The sequence below is a fragment of the Pyrgilauda ruficollis genome, unplaced genomic scaffold (genome assembly GCF_017590135.1).
Source record: "Pyrgilauda ruficollis isolate IOZ18807 unplaced genomic scaffold, ASM1759013v1 scaffold29, whole genome shotgun sequence".
NCBI classification, from domain to species: Eukaryota; Metazoa; Chordata; class Aves; order Passeriformes; family Passeridae; genus Pyrgilauda; species Pyrgilauda ruficollis.
Genome location: NW_024524266.1, coordinates 12691562 through 12705526, shown reverse-complemented (window position 1 = coordinate 12705526; position 13965 = coordinate 12691562). Strand labels below are relative to the sequence as shown.

The 13965-nt window shown below is 36.6% G+C and overlaps 1 protein-coding gene across 1 annotated transcript in view; it reads right to left on the bottom strand.

Moving 5' to 3' along the window:
* Positions 1 to 13965, bottom strand: part of POLA1 (DNA polymerase alpha 1, catalytic subunit) — a 184476-nt gene that overhangs the window by 28527 nt on the left and 141984 nt on the right. Inside the window, 1 exon segment of the mRNA XM_041472471.1 lies at positions 12672 to 12768. Coding sequence (XP_041328405.1) covers positions 12672 to 12768 — 97 coding nt within the window.

The window sequence follows — 13965 nt, the reverse complement described above, 5'->3', positions numbered from 1 at the left end:
TACCAACACAGTGCCATGGATTTGGATGGGACAACTGGAAGTTCTTTACCAGTCTCTTAATAATCAAAGACCAAATGAAAAACCCACAGCCCTTTCCTTCCCCATGAAAGAGAAGTTTACTTTATAATCACTATGCTAACAAAAAATCTTCAACAACTCAAATCCCCTTCAAGTGAAACACAAGTTTTGAAGCATAATGCTGAACCACCCATATTATTTCTACAGTCAAGGGTAGAGGGACACAGACAAATAACTGCAAGGCATCCTGACATATGAATGTGTAAAGTAAGGCTTTATCATGGAGTATTAGGGATACGGATTACCCTATACTGTGGTAATCTGTGGTTGTACCTTACCCTTCTTTTATCCTCATGAAACTTCTGCAAAGTCTGAGTGTACTGTCACCTTCCTTTCACATCTGTTTTTTGGTAAAGGATGCCAACCCAAGAGCAGCCAAGGGTTTTCATGACAGTAAAGCACCAGCACCTCAGTGCCTGGAAGGACATGGGTCTAAAACATGCAGCAGGTGGCAATGGATGCTGATGGTAGCAGCAAACTGAAAGCTATTTCCAAAGGATCTCTGAACAGTCTTAAGTAAAAAAAGTGTGAAGATGAGGGTTCCTGAAAACCTAGCATGCCTATCACTTCTCAAGAATCTATCAAAATGATCTCTCATTTCCTCTCTGAAAAGAGAACTGGAAGAAGGAAAACCAGAATGCACTAAAGGGAAGTTACAGGAAAGATGAAGAGAGACTATTTACAAGAGCATGTAGTGACAGAACAAGGGGAAATAAGTTCAAACTCAGAGAGCAGGTCTAGATTAGATATTAGGAGGAAATTCTTTACTGTGGGGTTGGTGTGACACTGGCACAGGTTGCCCAGAGAAGATGTGGATTCCCCATCCCTGGAACTGTCCAAGGCCAGGCTGGGTGGCCAATCTGGTCTAGTGGAAGGTTCCCTGCCCATGGCAGTGAGGCTGGAGCTAGGTGATCTTCAAGGTCCCTTCCAACCCAAACCATTCTGTGATTCTATGCTGGAAGAGCTGAGCAAACCCAGGACCTACACAAGTGGAGAGTGGTTTTTGCCAGGGCAGAAGAGATGCCTGGAAATGGAGAAGCAGTGAGAGCAGCAGCCAGACACATCAGACCAGCCCCAAAACCCAGACACCACAGGGAAAAGGGGGTCCTGGAGGCTCAGATTGAAAAGAAGTGTATTTGTTGCCCCTGTGGGTCTGTGCAGCATTGGGAGTCACTTGCAGGACAGAGAACACATGTATGTATCAAAAGTCACTAGTGTTAAATGCCTTAAGAGAACAAAAATTATACTTTTGGTATTTGGTAGAAAATGCTTACATGCTCCTATGTTAACAGACTAAATACTGAAATAAAATGCATGTTTTGTCTAAATAGGAGCCCCCGACTGAATACTTCTCGTGTTCAAAATTTGCCAGAACAACAAAAATAAAACAATAAAACCAAAAGGAAGCAAAGTCTTCAAATTGCATTCAAAAGTTCAAAAAGGCATGGACACTTCAGTGTAATTTCTGAATTTTATCAGAGTTCCTGTTTTTTCAGAAAAACTGAAAAACATTTTTAATTTGTGTCCAAGTCACCTTTATGGCTGCTTCCATCATTGTGGTACCTGAAATAGGGCTTAAACTGGGAAACAGCTGATAAATCTTTGGAGAACAGAAATGGAAAGAATAGAAATAGTGGTTTTAAACTTGCATCCAAACTAAAGCTTCAAATTAGAACCCCTGTTTCCTTCTCTTTTTGTTAAGACTGTGTCATGAGAAGGGGAACAAAGCTGGAGAAGGATCTGGTGCACGACTCCTGACCAGGAGCAGCTGTGGAAGCTGGGGGTGTTAAGCCTGGGGAAAAGGAGGCTCAGGGAGACTTCATTCTTCTCTACAACTCCCTGACAGGAGGGTGCAGCCAGGTGAGGGTTGCCTCTTCTCCCAGGTAAGCAGTGGCAGGACAAGGGGAAATGGCCTCAAGTTGCAGCAGGGGAGGTTCAGGTTGAATGTCAGGAAAAATTTCTTCACTGAAAGAGTGGTTAAACACTGGAATGGGATGCCAAAGGACGTGGCGGAGCCACTATCCCCAAGAGTGCTCAAAAAACACATGGCACTTCTTTCCAAAAAAAAAGCTACACTTTAGATCTCTTAAATTAAATAATACTCAAAATAACTGAATTAGTCTCAAGTTATCATGCCATTGCATTCACGATAACCAATTTCAAACCCATTAATTCTTGTATAATACAAAATTTAAAGTATGAAATATTCCACATCATGTTCTTGGTTACTATAGATTACCATTACTCTTCAAAAATGTGGCAGTTAATGCTCTTTCTAATATGTTAACTGTATTGGTTTTGGTCACTCACCACTATTTTTCATTAAGTACATTTTAAACTACAGGCTCAGCTCTATCAAAAAAAAAAAAAAAAAAAAAAAAGCCCCTTTAATGCTTTTTGCCCTCCGCCATGGCTAGGTAACAGAATCTCAAATTAAAATATTAATCTGACAAATTTGCTACTGTTAGTTTATGGAACATATATTGTCACATTAGAAATAGAAAACAATACCATAACTAGTTAAATACTTAAATTACAAGTCTGCAAAACTCTATTAATGTAAAATATTATTTGTTTTTATAATATAAATAAACTAGCTTAGGCTGTCACTCACTTCTTTTTATTAATTTTTTGTTTTGTCTTACTGCATGCATCTCTCACAAAGTGAAAAATGTCTATTTAAAGATAAATGGAAATACTACAGTACGTAACATTTTCATGTCAAAACAATTGCATTATTACATCCTGAGTTAAATAATATAAGATAGGAAAACATTTTTATATGCATTTAACAGTTGTAATCCTTGCAGGATCAAATCAACTTCTTCCCAACCTACTTCCAGATAAAACAAAGAGCTCCCTAACCTGACCAGCTGCCCCTTGTACCCATCTCGGTCCCCTCCCAGAAGAGGGACAAGCCAGGACAGAAGAACATCCTTCTGTAGTTTTTTTTAAAGGCTGAAACCACATTTTGGCCTGTCACAGATGACTAATATGTTCTCAGAAGACAATCACATTAAACTGAAACATGAAATTTGGTAGATGGATTGTTAGAATGAGATCAACGTCAAAATAACTATAAAGGTCACAGAACGAGCGTGGCTTCGCTTAGAGAGGGACTTGAAAACAGAAAGTAGAGGCTCTACCCATGAGACAGAGAGGTATTTCTTTTTTGGAATATGTCCTCCAAACACTGTCTTGTGCATTCCTTACTTTCAAGGCATCTACACCCATGGCTTCAAGTGCTCAATTGCCCCTGCTCCTCCAGAAATACAGCAATCGGGATCGGTTGACACCACCACAATTTTCTCATGTAGAGATGACAAAAATGTCATACTCCTTTATGGAAGTCAGTATTTTTTTATTTAAATATACCAAATTTAAGCTGCATTTAGACACTTCTTTGTCTTGTGCTGCATTTTTATACATATATCATGCACCATTTTTGTGTCCCCTATGGAATAAAACAAAAATTTTCCATTATGCTATTCTCTACATGGCTTACTAGTCCCTAATAAAAAGAAGAGATTATCTCCATCCATTCCTTAGAGAAGAGAGCATAACTATATTTTCATAATGTATTTGATAGAAATCCTTTGTTTGTTGAGGATACAGAAAGATATTTCAAAAGAAATGTCTCCTGTGCAATTATTATACTTCAGTGAGTATAATAATTAACATAATTTTATTTGCAGCAATAATTTAAATCTTGGAGATTAAATAAGGCTCCTGTTTTCACAAATAATGACTCCACATGTTTCTTTTAAGGGTCCATATAATTTACATGGGTTTGGAGACAATTTCTCTTTAGGACTCATGTACTTAGGAGATGTGAGTTTAAGTAACTACAGTTAACATCAGGAAGATGACATATTCACATCAACTGCAAACCCAGACCAGGTTTGGGAGCTAGAGAACAGCTTTTGGCAAGTATTCAATAAAACAGTTGCCTCATGTAACAAGCACAGAAAAATTACACTCTGATACATGTGCAACACAGTATTAAGTCTTGAGGTGTTCCAAAGAAATTTCAGTATTTCAGTGCCCCTCTTTCTTCATGTTTCTTTTTCACCACTCCCCTTCTGACATAGCTTACAATTTTCTTCCTTTTTATTAGTATCACAACTAGTGTTCACTTTTTTTAAATTATCCCTTTCATATTAATTCTGCTTTCTGTAACTGAAAGTGTACTTCTTCTTGGTGATTTTAATACTGTGACATAATAAATGAATGCTTGCTGTCATAATGCGTGTAAGAAAAAGCTTTTTATCTCTGATGCCCTTTTGATACATCACAGTGTTACAGAACAAAACCAGACCACCAAATCTAACACTTTACAGTGCTCTTTTTGTTCAAACTAGTAAAGGTAGCAAATGATCTATTTGACATATAGAAAATATAGTAACTATCTTCTTTTAAGACAACACCAAAATAAAAGAACCATTGACTGTCCTGAATATTAATTTTAGTCTTCTGTAACATGCAGTAAACTATTTTTGGTTTCAAACTGCACAGTTAGACAAATTTATAATCAAGAATATGCAACAGTAAGTAATAAAACAACATACAGACATAAGTGTGTACCAATACAGAAAAACAATTCTTCCAAAACCAGTTCTATGCAATAAAAGAAATCTTTGGACATGAGAAATCAACTGCATTCCCTTTATCTTTTGTGGAGTCAAGCTTTCACTCCACATATACATGGCCATAAACAAACTTTCTCAATTATCTTTGCACCTGACCCCAAACACCTGAACCAGACACCCTTGACCAGAATACAAACAACATCCCAAGGGTGTTCACTCAAACCATGCAACCTCCTGGGTGTTCAGCTACAGAGTCTTTACACTTAAAGACAGGAGGTATCAACAGCAAAAATTAAGAAGCTCTAAATTTGCAGGCAGCACAGTTGAGTTCCCAAACCTCATATCAAGGCAAGTCATAATTAAAGACATGGAAGCCCTTCCAGAACCCTGCCCAACTGTACTGCCCGTGTGGAAGGGGAAAGAGAGAGCTGGTGTGAAGTACAACACTGCACACCATCTTCAGTAGGTCACTGGTCTTTTAAATAATCTCTACTGAACAAATAAGATTTCAGAAAGTTTTTAGTAGATAATTACACTTCCTGATTTTGTAATTAGTGGAACTACATGTAATTACATAATAATTATGACGGTAATTACGTAATTAAGATGTATAATTATGTAGTAAAAAACATTATGGAAATAAAAGCCATCAACTGTATAAGCACAATACATTTTTAAAAATAAATTCTGTATCATCTGTTTAAAGCTACCATTTTCCTCAAAATATCAAAGTGATTATAAGCCATCACTGGCAAGTTCTAAAATACATTTCTTATGAGACTTAAAAATCATACAGATAATTGTATCTTTTTAAAAATCTCTTTAAGCCTTAGCTTTACATTATCTTTCTGATGTCTAGGCAGACATACTGAATGCACTTTACAGAGTTAAATTGTTTACATTTATATTTCCAATTTCTACTAAAATAATTTTTTTAGAAGTAGCACTGATGTCAGAATTCTGGTATCTAAAACACAGGAATTTGTAACTTTTTTTTAGCACCATCAGATCCATAAAACTTTTTCCTTCTAAAAGGAAAAACATGCTAGTCGTGCACTTTTCTCTACAGAAAGAAGCAAACTGCTGTAAGAAGCTGAAGCCACTAAAACACCATCACTTCTGACTTGAAGTGAACAACAGCAGAACTGACCTCCATAAAAAAAAAAACCAAGCCCCAAACTTTTCTAAGCAGATGAAACCAGAAAGACAAAGGTCTCTATAACAAAAATGTCAGTGTTTCAGACAGAAAAGAAACAGTGAAGAAAAAACTGTTTTAGAAATATTTTCTGTTTCAAGAAACTCACAAGAGAAGTGATAGAGGAGGCAGATGACACCAGAGAGATGACACCATTGCCTGGTTAGAGATGACAAGCTGACCTGCACCTATTCATCTTCGGCAGGACAAAAATCCTGAAGTGCAATGAGAAGATATTTCTGTTCACTTTTTTCCACATACAAAAACCCCTATGGGCAAATAACCATTCCAATTTATGAGGAGTCAGAAATTAGCTAAGCCACTACTTCATCCCATCTGCAACATTAATACAATGGGCAAGGGAAAAAACTCTTCATTAATCAAAACCCTTTTTTTAGTGATCTGAGCCACAGTAAATGCACTCCTCTCATGCCACAGATTTTCCACATCGTACACCTATTATAGCTGTTTTAACTCATTACGTCTATTTATTTCCTTCACCAGTAGAGAAAACAACTCCAAGAGAGATGTACCAACCCATTATACTTTATGCTCAGAGAAAGGGTTATAGAAATTTAGTGTTAATGGGGTTTATTTAGATTTTGTAGGTTTAACAAAAAGACAACATGAACAGAAAGAGAAAGGAGAAAACATTACACTTAAGATCTTAAACATGTCGAATGCCTATAAAAAAGGCATGATCAATAGGGGAGGATAACCTATGGTTTAAAGATAATCTAACTGCCCATATATTACATGAAAAGGCTCAAAAACCCTATTGCAAATAATTTTCAGTAGATTTTGCTTTCCAAATAAGTTAGATTTAAAAACACTCAGAAATAGTGACTCAAATTTAAAAGAAAAAAGTTCACAAGTCTTTCTCTTCAAAACAACACATTAAGGAAAAATGAGCAAGTGCTTTTGAAGAAAGACTCAGATTAAATTCTTGAAAATTATTATTTTACAGTCTCTTCAAAACAACATGATTGGAAGACAAAGTACTTGACAGCAAATGTGCAGAGGAGCTTTTATTTGCTTGGATGTGGAGATCACTACAGTGAACAGACTACAGTCTTAGTGATGGTGCCTGGAGGTGTGATGCCATCAGAAACGTTTTGTTTATTGAACTGCTCCTTCTGAAAAGAGACAGGCCAGATTTCAGCTGCTGCCATCTTACAAATAAATGCACACACACAGATACACCTAGGTAATTGATAGGGTATCTCCTTATCAATGCACATGTAGAAAACTGTATCCTCTTTCCTAGCTACTGCAACAAGTACTTTGCTGTAGTCTTCTGTCTGTATATTGATAAAAATGTGGCAAATTGTTCTGATTTACAAAAAGTCTTCCATAAAAAAAATCACTCCAGTCTGCTACTTGACACAGCAAGTTATGAACACACTGAGGAAAAACACTCACCACTGAACTGACAGGATTCACACAAATATTCAGAGCTGATTTTTATTTTTTTACATCTAGGTCTAACAGCCCAGAAGTTTCTTTTTTCCCAACAATTTTTCAGTTTATTCATCCATAAAGTAAACTAGGGATTTTTGATGTTTGCATGGAAGGGTGGAGTGAGGTGCACACAAGAAGCTGTAATAAAAGCATGAAAGCATCCTTTGAATATGCATTTGGTTTTACAAAACCACAGCCTGTAAGTATATGATCAAAACAATTACATTCTATTTCCACAAAGTGGCATATACTTCAAAGATGTTGGTCTCCCTACTACACAGGAATATTTAACTGCTTTTCCGCAAGTTATCTTCCTCCCATCCTCATTTTCTTCTGCTTATCCATTAAGAGGATATGCTGAGACTTTTCAGAATCAAACCTCCATGGGTTGTTAAATATATTCTGAAGAAAGAATACACCACAGTAGCTTTGCACTTTCTGTCTCTGAAACACTTAAATGTCTTGCAAACATTTGTGACCCTCCCTCTCAGAGAAATGGGACAGTCAAAGGGCAGTAGCTTCCAGCCCCTTTCTACAGCACAGAACAGACGAAACTCCTATGACCAAGATCCTATTTCTCCACAAAGATCACAGCATCACAAACAGCCTCAGTGATACTAATGCATTGTGAATAAGTAGATTGCAGCATCCTTATCTTCTATTTGATGTCAGATGATGTCAGGGGAAACTGAACTGGAGACATCTGTGCAAGGCACAGTAGTTGTAGTGACTTTAGGGGGGCTCCATATCTTTTCACTTTCAGAGGTTTTCATTTTACTGTAGTAGAAGCAAAATGAAAACAGTAACATCTTTGAATATTTAACAATACCAATGTTTGAATGGAATCATGAGATAAAGGTTACTACACTCTATTTTGATCTCCCGATGACATAGCCATAAGAATACATTGGTTTCCATTCTGAAGTTAAGGCACACAGAGTGAGCATACTCCTGTATCTGAGCCTCAAGCGTTCAAAATCACTGATAGTTGGCCTATCCTTTTTCATCTATATGAAGAGAGGATGCTACTACTTTGCAACGCCTGCTGCTCTTCACAGCTCTGCTTGCTCACCTAAGTAGCAATGTCTGATTAAACCCACAGCCCAGCTTCAAAATTTGTCAGAAAGTGCTGAAAACATGCTGAGTATGTTGCTACTCACAATAGAGCATTTTATGCCTTTTCAGATTAAAAAAATAACTGAGAACAAACAGTCCTTCCAGTATTACTGATATCTTAAATTAGGGGTTTGGGCATAGCAATATTAAAAGTTAAACTGGCTTCTAACCTAATACTAACTGTGCAACAGTTCCTAATTTAGAAAGACAGCCCAGAATTTTCAGGATTTCACTTTTTGTAGTATGACAACTAAGAACCTTGCACGGTATCACAATGTTAACCTATTAAATTGTATCGTCGTAACAGACCTTAAACTTCCAGATGAAAGGAAACGTCGGTTTGGAGGAGAAATGCTAGTATTAATAATAGGACAAAAGACCCATAACTATATCATCCAAATATTCCTAAGTGGTATAATTGACAGCTAACTTTACCAGTCACTGAAACAAGAAAACATCACACAGACCAGTCAGCTTTTTCTTGATTCTTACAGGAAAAAGAAGAAACAATAACTATCTAATGATTACAGTAGATCCCAAATAAAACATGAGTGAACAATGTAATCACCACACTGGTATAAATAAGCAGAAGTAGAGTCTGCAAAACATATTAATTAATCCTTTTGCTGTATTCCTCTGTGGTAGGCCTGATCTACTGGAGGTCTAGGAAAAAAAAAAAAAAACAACAAAAACCAAAACCCAACCAAACAAACAAAAAAACCAACAACCAAACACATAGAGAAGTGGAAAACTCTCCCGCTGTTCCTCCACAAAACAGGTTAGTAGTTGGAAGAGACTTAGAATACAGCACTGCATGCTTTAAATACATAAAACTCTCTAAGAGAACAGTGTATCACCCATTGTGCATAGAATAAGCTTCAGAAAGCAAAATTCACCTCAGATACCAAGACCAGCTCTCTACAGTAAGTACAGCGAAAACACCAAACACCACAAGAAACCGTGTGTACAGCTTGCCGAGTTGTAGAACCTGCATTGCCAGAGGATTTTTAAATTTAGCCCATCTGTAAAAAGTAGGCTGTGGTATTGATCCTCTAGCAGGGAAAGGAAGCAGCTTGGATATCTTTCTGAACTCCCACTGATTTCACAATTATTATTTTAGATTTCATTTCAACAAATAGTACAGTTCTTCAGTATAAATAGCTGAACAAACAAAACCTGCTCTGCAATCAAGATTCTGTATTTTTAAGAGGCAAGAACAGAAAATGCAAGTGAACAAGTAGTGAAATCTCAAGGCTCTGAATGAGGTAAGACATTAATTCCTTCAAACTACAGTGGAAAACAGATTTATATCTTCAATGTCTAGCCATCAAAACCTTTTTCTTTCTATAGAAGAACATTCCAAGATAAATAACAACTAAAGCTGCTAATAGAAATAAACAGAATCTACAAAAAAGAACTGGTGTTTAAAAATTCAGGAAAATCGCAATAAGAGGTAGAAACAACAAAGTCCATGCAATTTGGGCTTCAAAAAACAATGACCCTAAACAAAGGAAAAAGTATCCCCAAACCAAAATCAAAATAACAGCCAAGCAGTGGTTTAGACACATAAAGAGAGATTGAAAATACCAGAGACGTACAAAACCTACATTAAAATTTTGCCACCATTTTTGATTAAGGCATTGATCACAGATAAGGACAAAATGGCTTGTGAATGATGGCATGGAAACAAAAATCTTTTTTGTTACAAGGGAAAATAAATACTAGCTTCATGTTCTAAAGGGGAGTTCACTAGATTTCCACTTCAGACCTACAACAAAAATTGTACATGAAAATTATTTAATCCTACATAAAGTGTATCAAATCAGTAAAATATATTACAAGGAAACAGAGGACACTGGTATCTATAAAATAAAAAGGTGGCACAAATAGCCATGGATAATTACTGTCAAATTCTGCATATACTGTAGAAAGACATCTTCCTCCCAAACGAGATCTGAAAAATGGGACAGAATTATACATATGTTTACCACACCCACATAGCCAATTGCTTTGAAGAGAACCAATTGTCAAAGGAAAATTAAGAGATTTAATTTATCTGGCCTTGACTCCTGCTGCAACACCAAGACTGAAATCACTGGCTCGCTGAAGAAGACAATAGGACAATTTTCAAACAGCTACAAAGAAGAGAAAAATACACCATGCTGAAAGGTTAACTGTCCAAGAGAAAAAAGTCCTACCGGAATTCTTACAATTCCTTAAGAATTACTCTGAAAACTAATTTTATTGAACTTAGCAGTCAGGGTCCAAGAAACATTTTCCCATTAAAGCAGAAGGTGGTAAATTACGTGGATTCAGAAGCCACCATACTATTTTTCAGAGAGAATTTATTAACTTTGAAGTCTAATATTACAAATGAGATTAAGCAGTGAAAAATTAAGGAAACCAGGAAATTTAAGTAAAACAAGTGGCATGAGCCTGAGATATGAATAAACCCATGATTCTGAAATGACAGGAGGAAAAGAAACCCTCTCAAACCTCAGGATTTCTATCATTACTTCAGTACAAGCTGATGATATGAACAGCTATGAACAGGATGTGGGTGGCTCAAGAAAGCACCAGAAGATGTAATTCCAGCAAATATACAGACCCAGTGTACAAGACACTGGAGAGATACATAATTTCTAGATTTTCATACTCCAAAGATTAATTCAACCTAGAAAAGACTGCACACAAAGGTGCTAAGAGGAAGAATCACACAACAGAGACCAATTCTTCTTAAAGAAAGCTAAGAGTGTCTCTGCCTTAGTTTCAAAACAAAACAGAGATGTCATCACTGTTTCCAAAAGCACAGCAGAAAACATCAGGGAAGTAAAACAAATAAACATTTAGTGAATGGCCATAAAATAGCCACAAACAAGTTAGAACATGAAAATTATAGTGAATTTTTAGTCATCACAGGTCAATAGGCTGAAACACACTTTGGAACTGCAGCAAAAGGAGAACCACCACTCACACGTTTCCAAATGAAGTTCCAGAAACTTGCAGTCCTGAAAATTGCAGTGGCATGCTGTAGAAGGGGATTGGATGTGACCACCCATGAAATTATCTCTATTGATGATTTCTACTCTTATGCCCTTATAGTGGGTGAGAGAGCTACACAATTTGGTTTCAGCCACCAGCAGCATCCACTCCACAACATTCCTTCAGTACATCTCCAGAGATGTATTAGACTGACACGGCTACACACTGTGACCTCCTTGGATGTACAAAGCCACTGTGAAATGCAAGCGTCAGAGTGAGTTCACTGACTTAGAATGATTAGGAGAGGAAATGAGAACCTCTGCAAGAAGAAACATAAGAGGCCAAATCAGCCTGTTTGCTTATTTGAGCAGTTTTTAGCTAAGAGGTCACACTATTTTCATTTCCATATGTGGCTTATCAAAATAACATTTAGAAAGGCTGAGACTTATTTAATCTCTTTTCATTACCCAGTAACTTAAGTGCAGATGCAGGACAGGGGTGGGGACGATTTTGACAGCAGAGCAGCCATCAGAACACAGACAGTCCCAACAGCAGCACCTTTTCCCCACAGGAACCTCCAGATCCAGAGGACACAGCCCAGTGCTCTCTGTGGACATCATGCTTCAGTGGTGGGACCCAAACATGCCTTTTTTCAGAATTCCAAGCATTAGCCCACTCTCAGAAATGTTCTTCTGTCAGCTTGAAAATCACTTAGCTGCACAAAACCCATTGATCCGTTACAGCTTAGAAATGTTTTAGTTCAGAAGTGTTATGGTAATTTGGAGAAAACAAAAAAATTCTTCCTAAGATCAGGTTAATCTGTATTTTATTTAAGAGAGGTTTGCAGACAATTAGCATTACTGCTTTTCTTGTGCCCTCATTTTTTAATCCCTAATAAAAAGTGTCTCTTCAATACTAACAGTTGAATGTAATTTTATGCATGTATTTTAATTTATTTACTGAAGGTAACATGTCCTTCAAGCAAAGAGATTTCTCTAAGTATATAACATGCAAGAAAAACACATTTTCTAAAACACAATAACTTCAAAAGCAGAAAGGGGCCATATAACATATTCTTAAAGTAGTGAACTCTGACTGAACACATTCCCCTTTAGAAAGGATTCTTAAATTCATACTTTCTTCTATTAGATTACAGCCTCATAGTTCAGATTTGAAGAGTACAGCAGGTTTAGTGTCTACCATGCAAATTGCTACTGAATCATAGTTAATTAATTAAAAATTTAACATACCTTTATCTTCCTCAGTAACCACTTTATCCATTGCATAGTCCACATCAAAAATGTATCGGTAGAAGCAGAGCTGAGTGTACAGGGCCTTATCAGAATACTGTAACATAAGAAGACAGCAATTAAAAACCCAACCCAAAAGTGTCTCTCTTGCACCCATTTCTAAATCCACTACTAAAATGTGATTATTTCTATTTGGTTTTCTTCCAACAGTTTATATGTTCTATTCATGTCAGCTTTTGGAATTATCATTACCATTATGCTACAAAGTGTCCTTACTATACCTCTACACTTTCCTCACAATTTACACTGAACACTTACACGAATCAACTAAACTTTTAAGTTCTTATAGAAACTTAAAATACATTTATCCATTCTTATAGATACCGTATCACAATGAGGTCTTAACGTGAAAATGGAAGTCATAAGAATGATGAGACAAAGGAATAATTTTGGAGCTTTAGTATATTATACAGTACAATGAAGTACGAAAAAAAATAATTAAAGTATATTTTTTATGAATACAGGTGTTCATCTGTATTCCCCTCCTCCCACTCCAGCTGTGGTTCCATGATTTGGGAATGCCTCACCCAAATAAGAACAAGTGCAAATACACCTTTACAGCTACATCATCACCTTGCTGTACATATCTGTGAAGAACACTGCATGTTAGTAATCACACATGTAGTTCAAAAATCTGCAGATGTGTACCTGTAGAATATGATACTGAATTAAATGGTCTGAAGGCCAGTTGTGCCAAGCCTCTCTGCTATTCCTCTAGTTCCAAAGTGCACCTGGATGCTCTCCTATCACTGCCACTGTTCTGTGCTCCAGAAATTGCTTGAATAGACATGAGATCCATCTGGACCACACTATAATTAAAACCTTTTAAGTTCATCTCTTGACATCCCTCCCTGCTGTTTAAGACACTGAATTTTAGATATTGGCCAACAATGGTTTAAAGAGTTGTTCATTACAAAGAATAAGATCATTTTAACAGCATCAAATTTGGAGCCCTCAAAGATTTTCTTGATGAGTTATAAAACATAGGATGTGGTTAGACCAAAAGAAAACTGCCACACAGCATACCACTAAGAATGATCCCGAAAATGCAGTGGAAGAGCAGCTGGTAAACTATTTCTACTTAAGGGAATTCTACTTTAACTTAGCTTTTCAATCTTCTGCCCAATCAAGCCATGTTCTGCTACTACATTCAGCTAATTTTACACTTCTATTGACATGCAATAAGTATCTGTAACTATTAAGCAAGTCATGTTGAGACATCTGACAACTATTA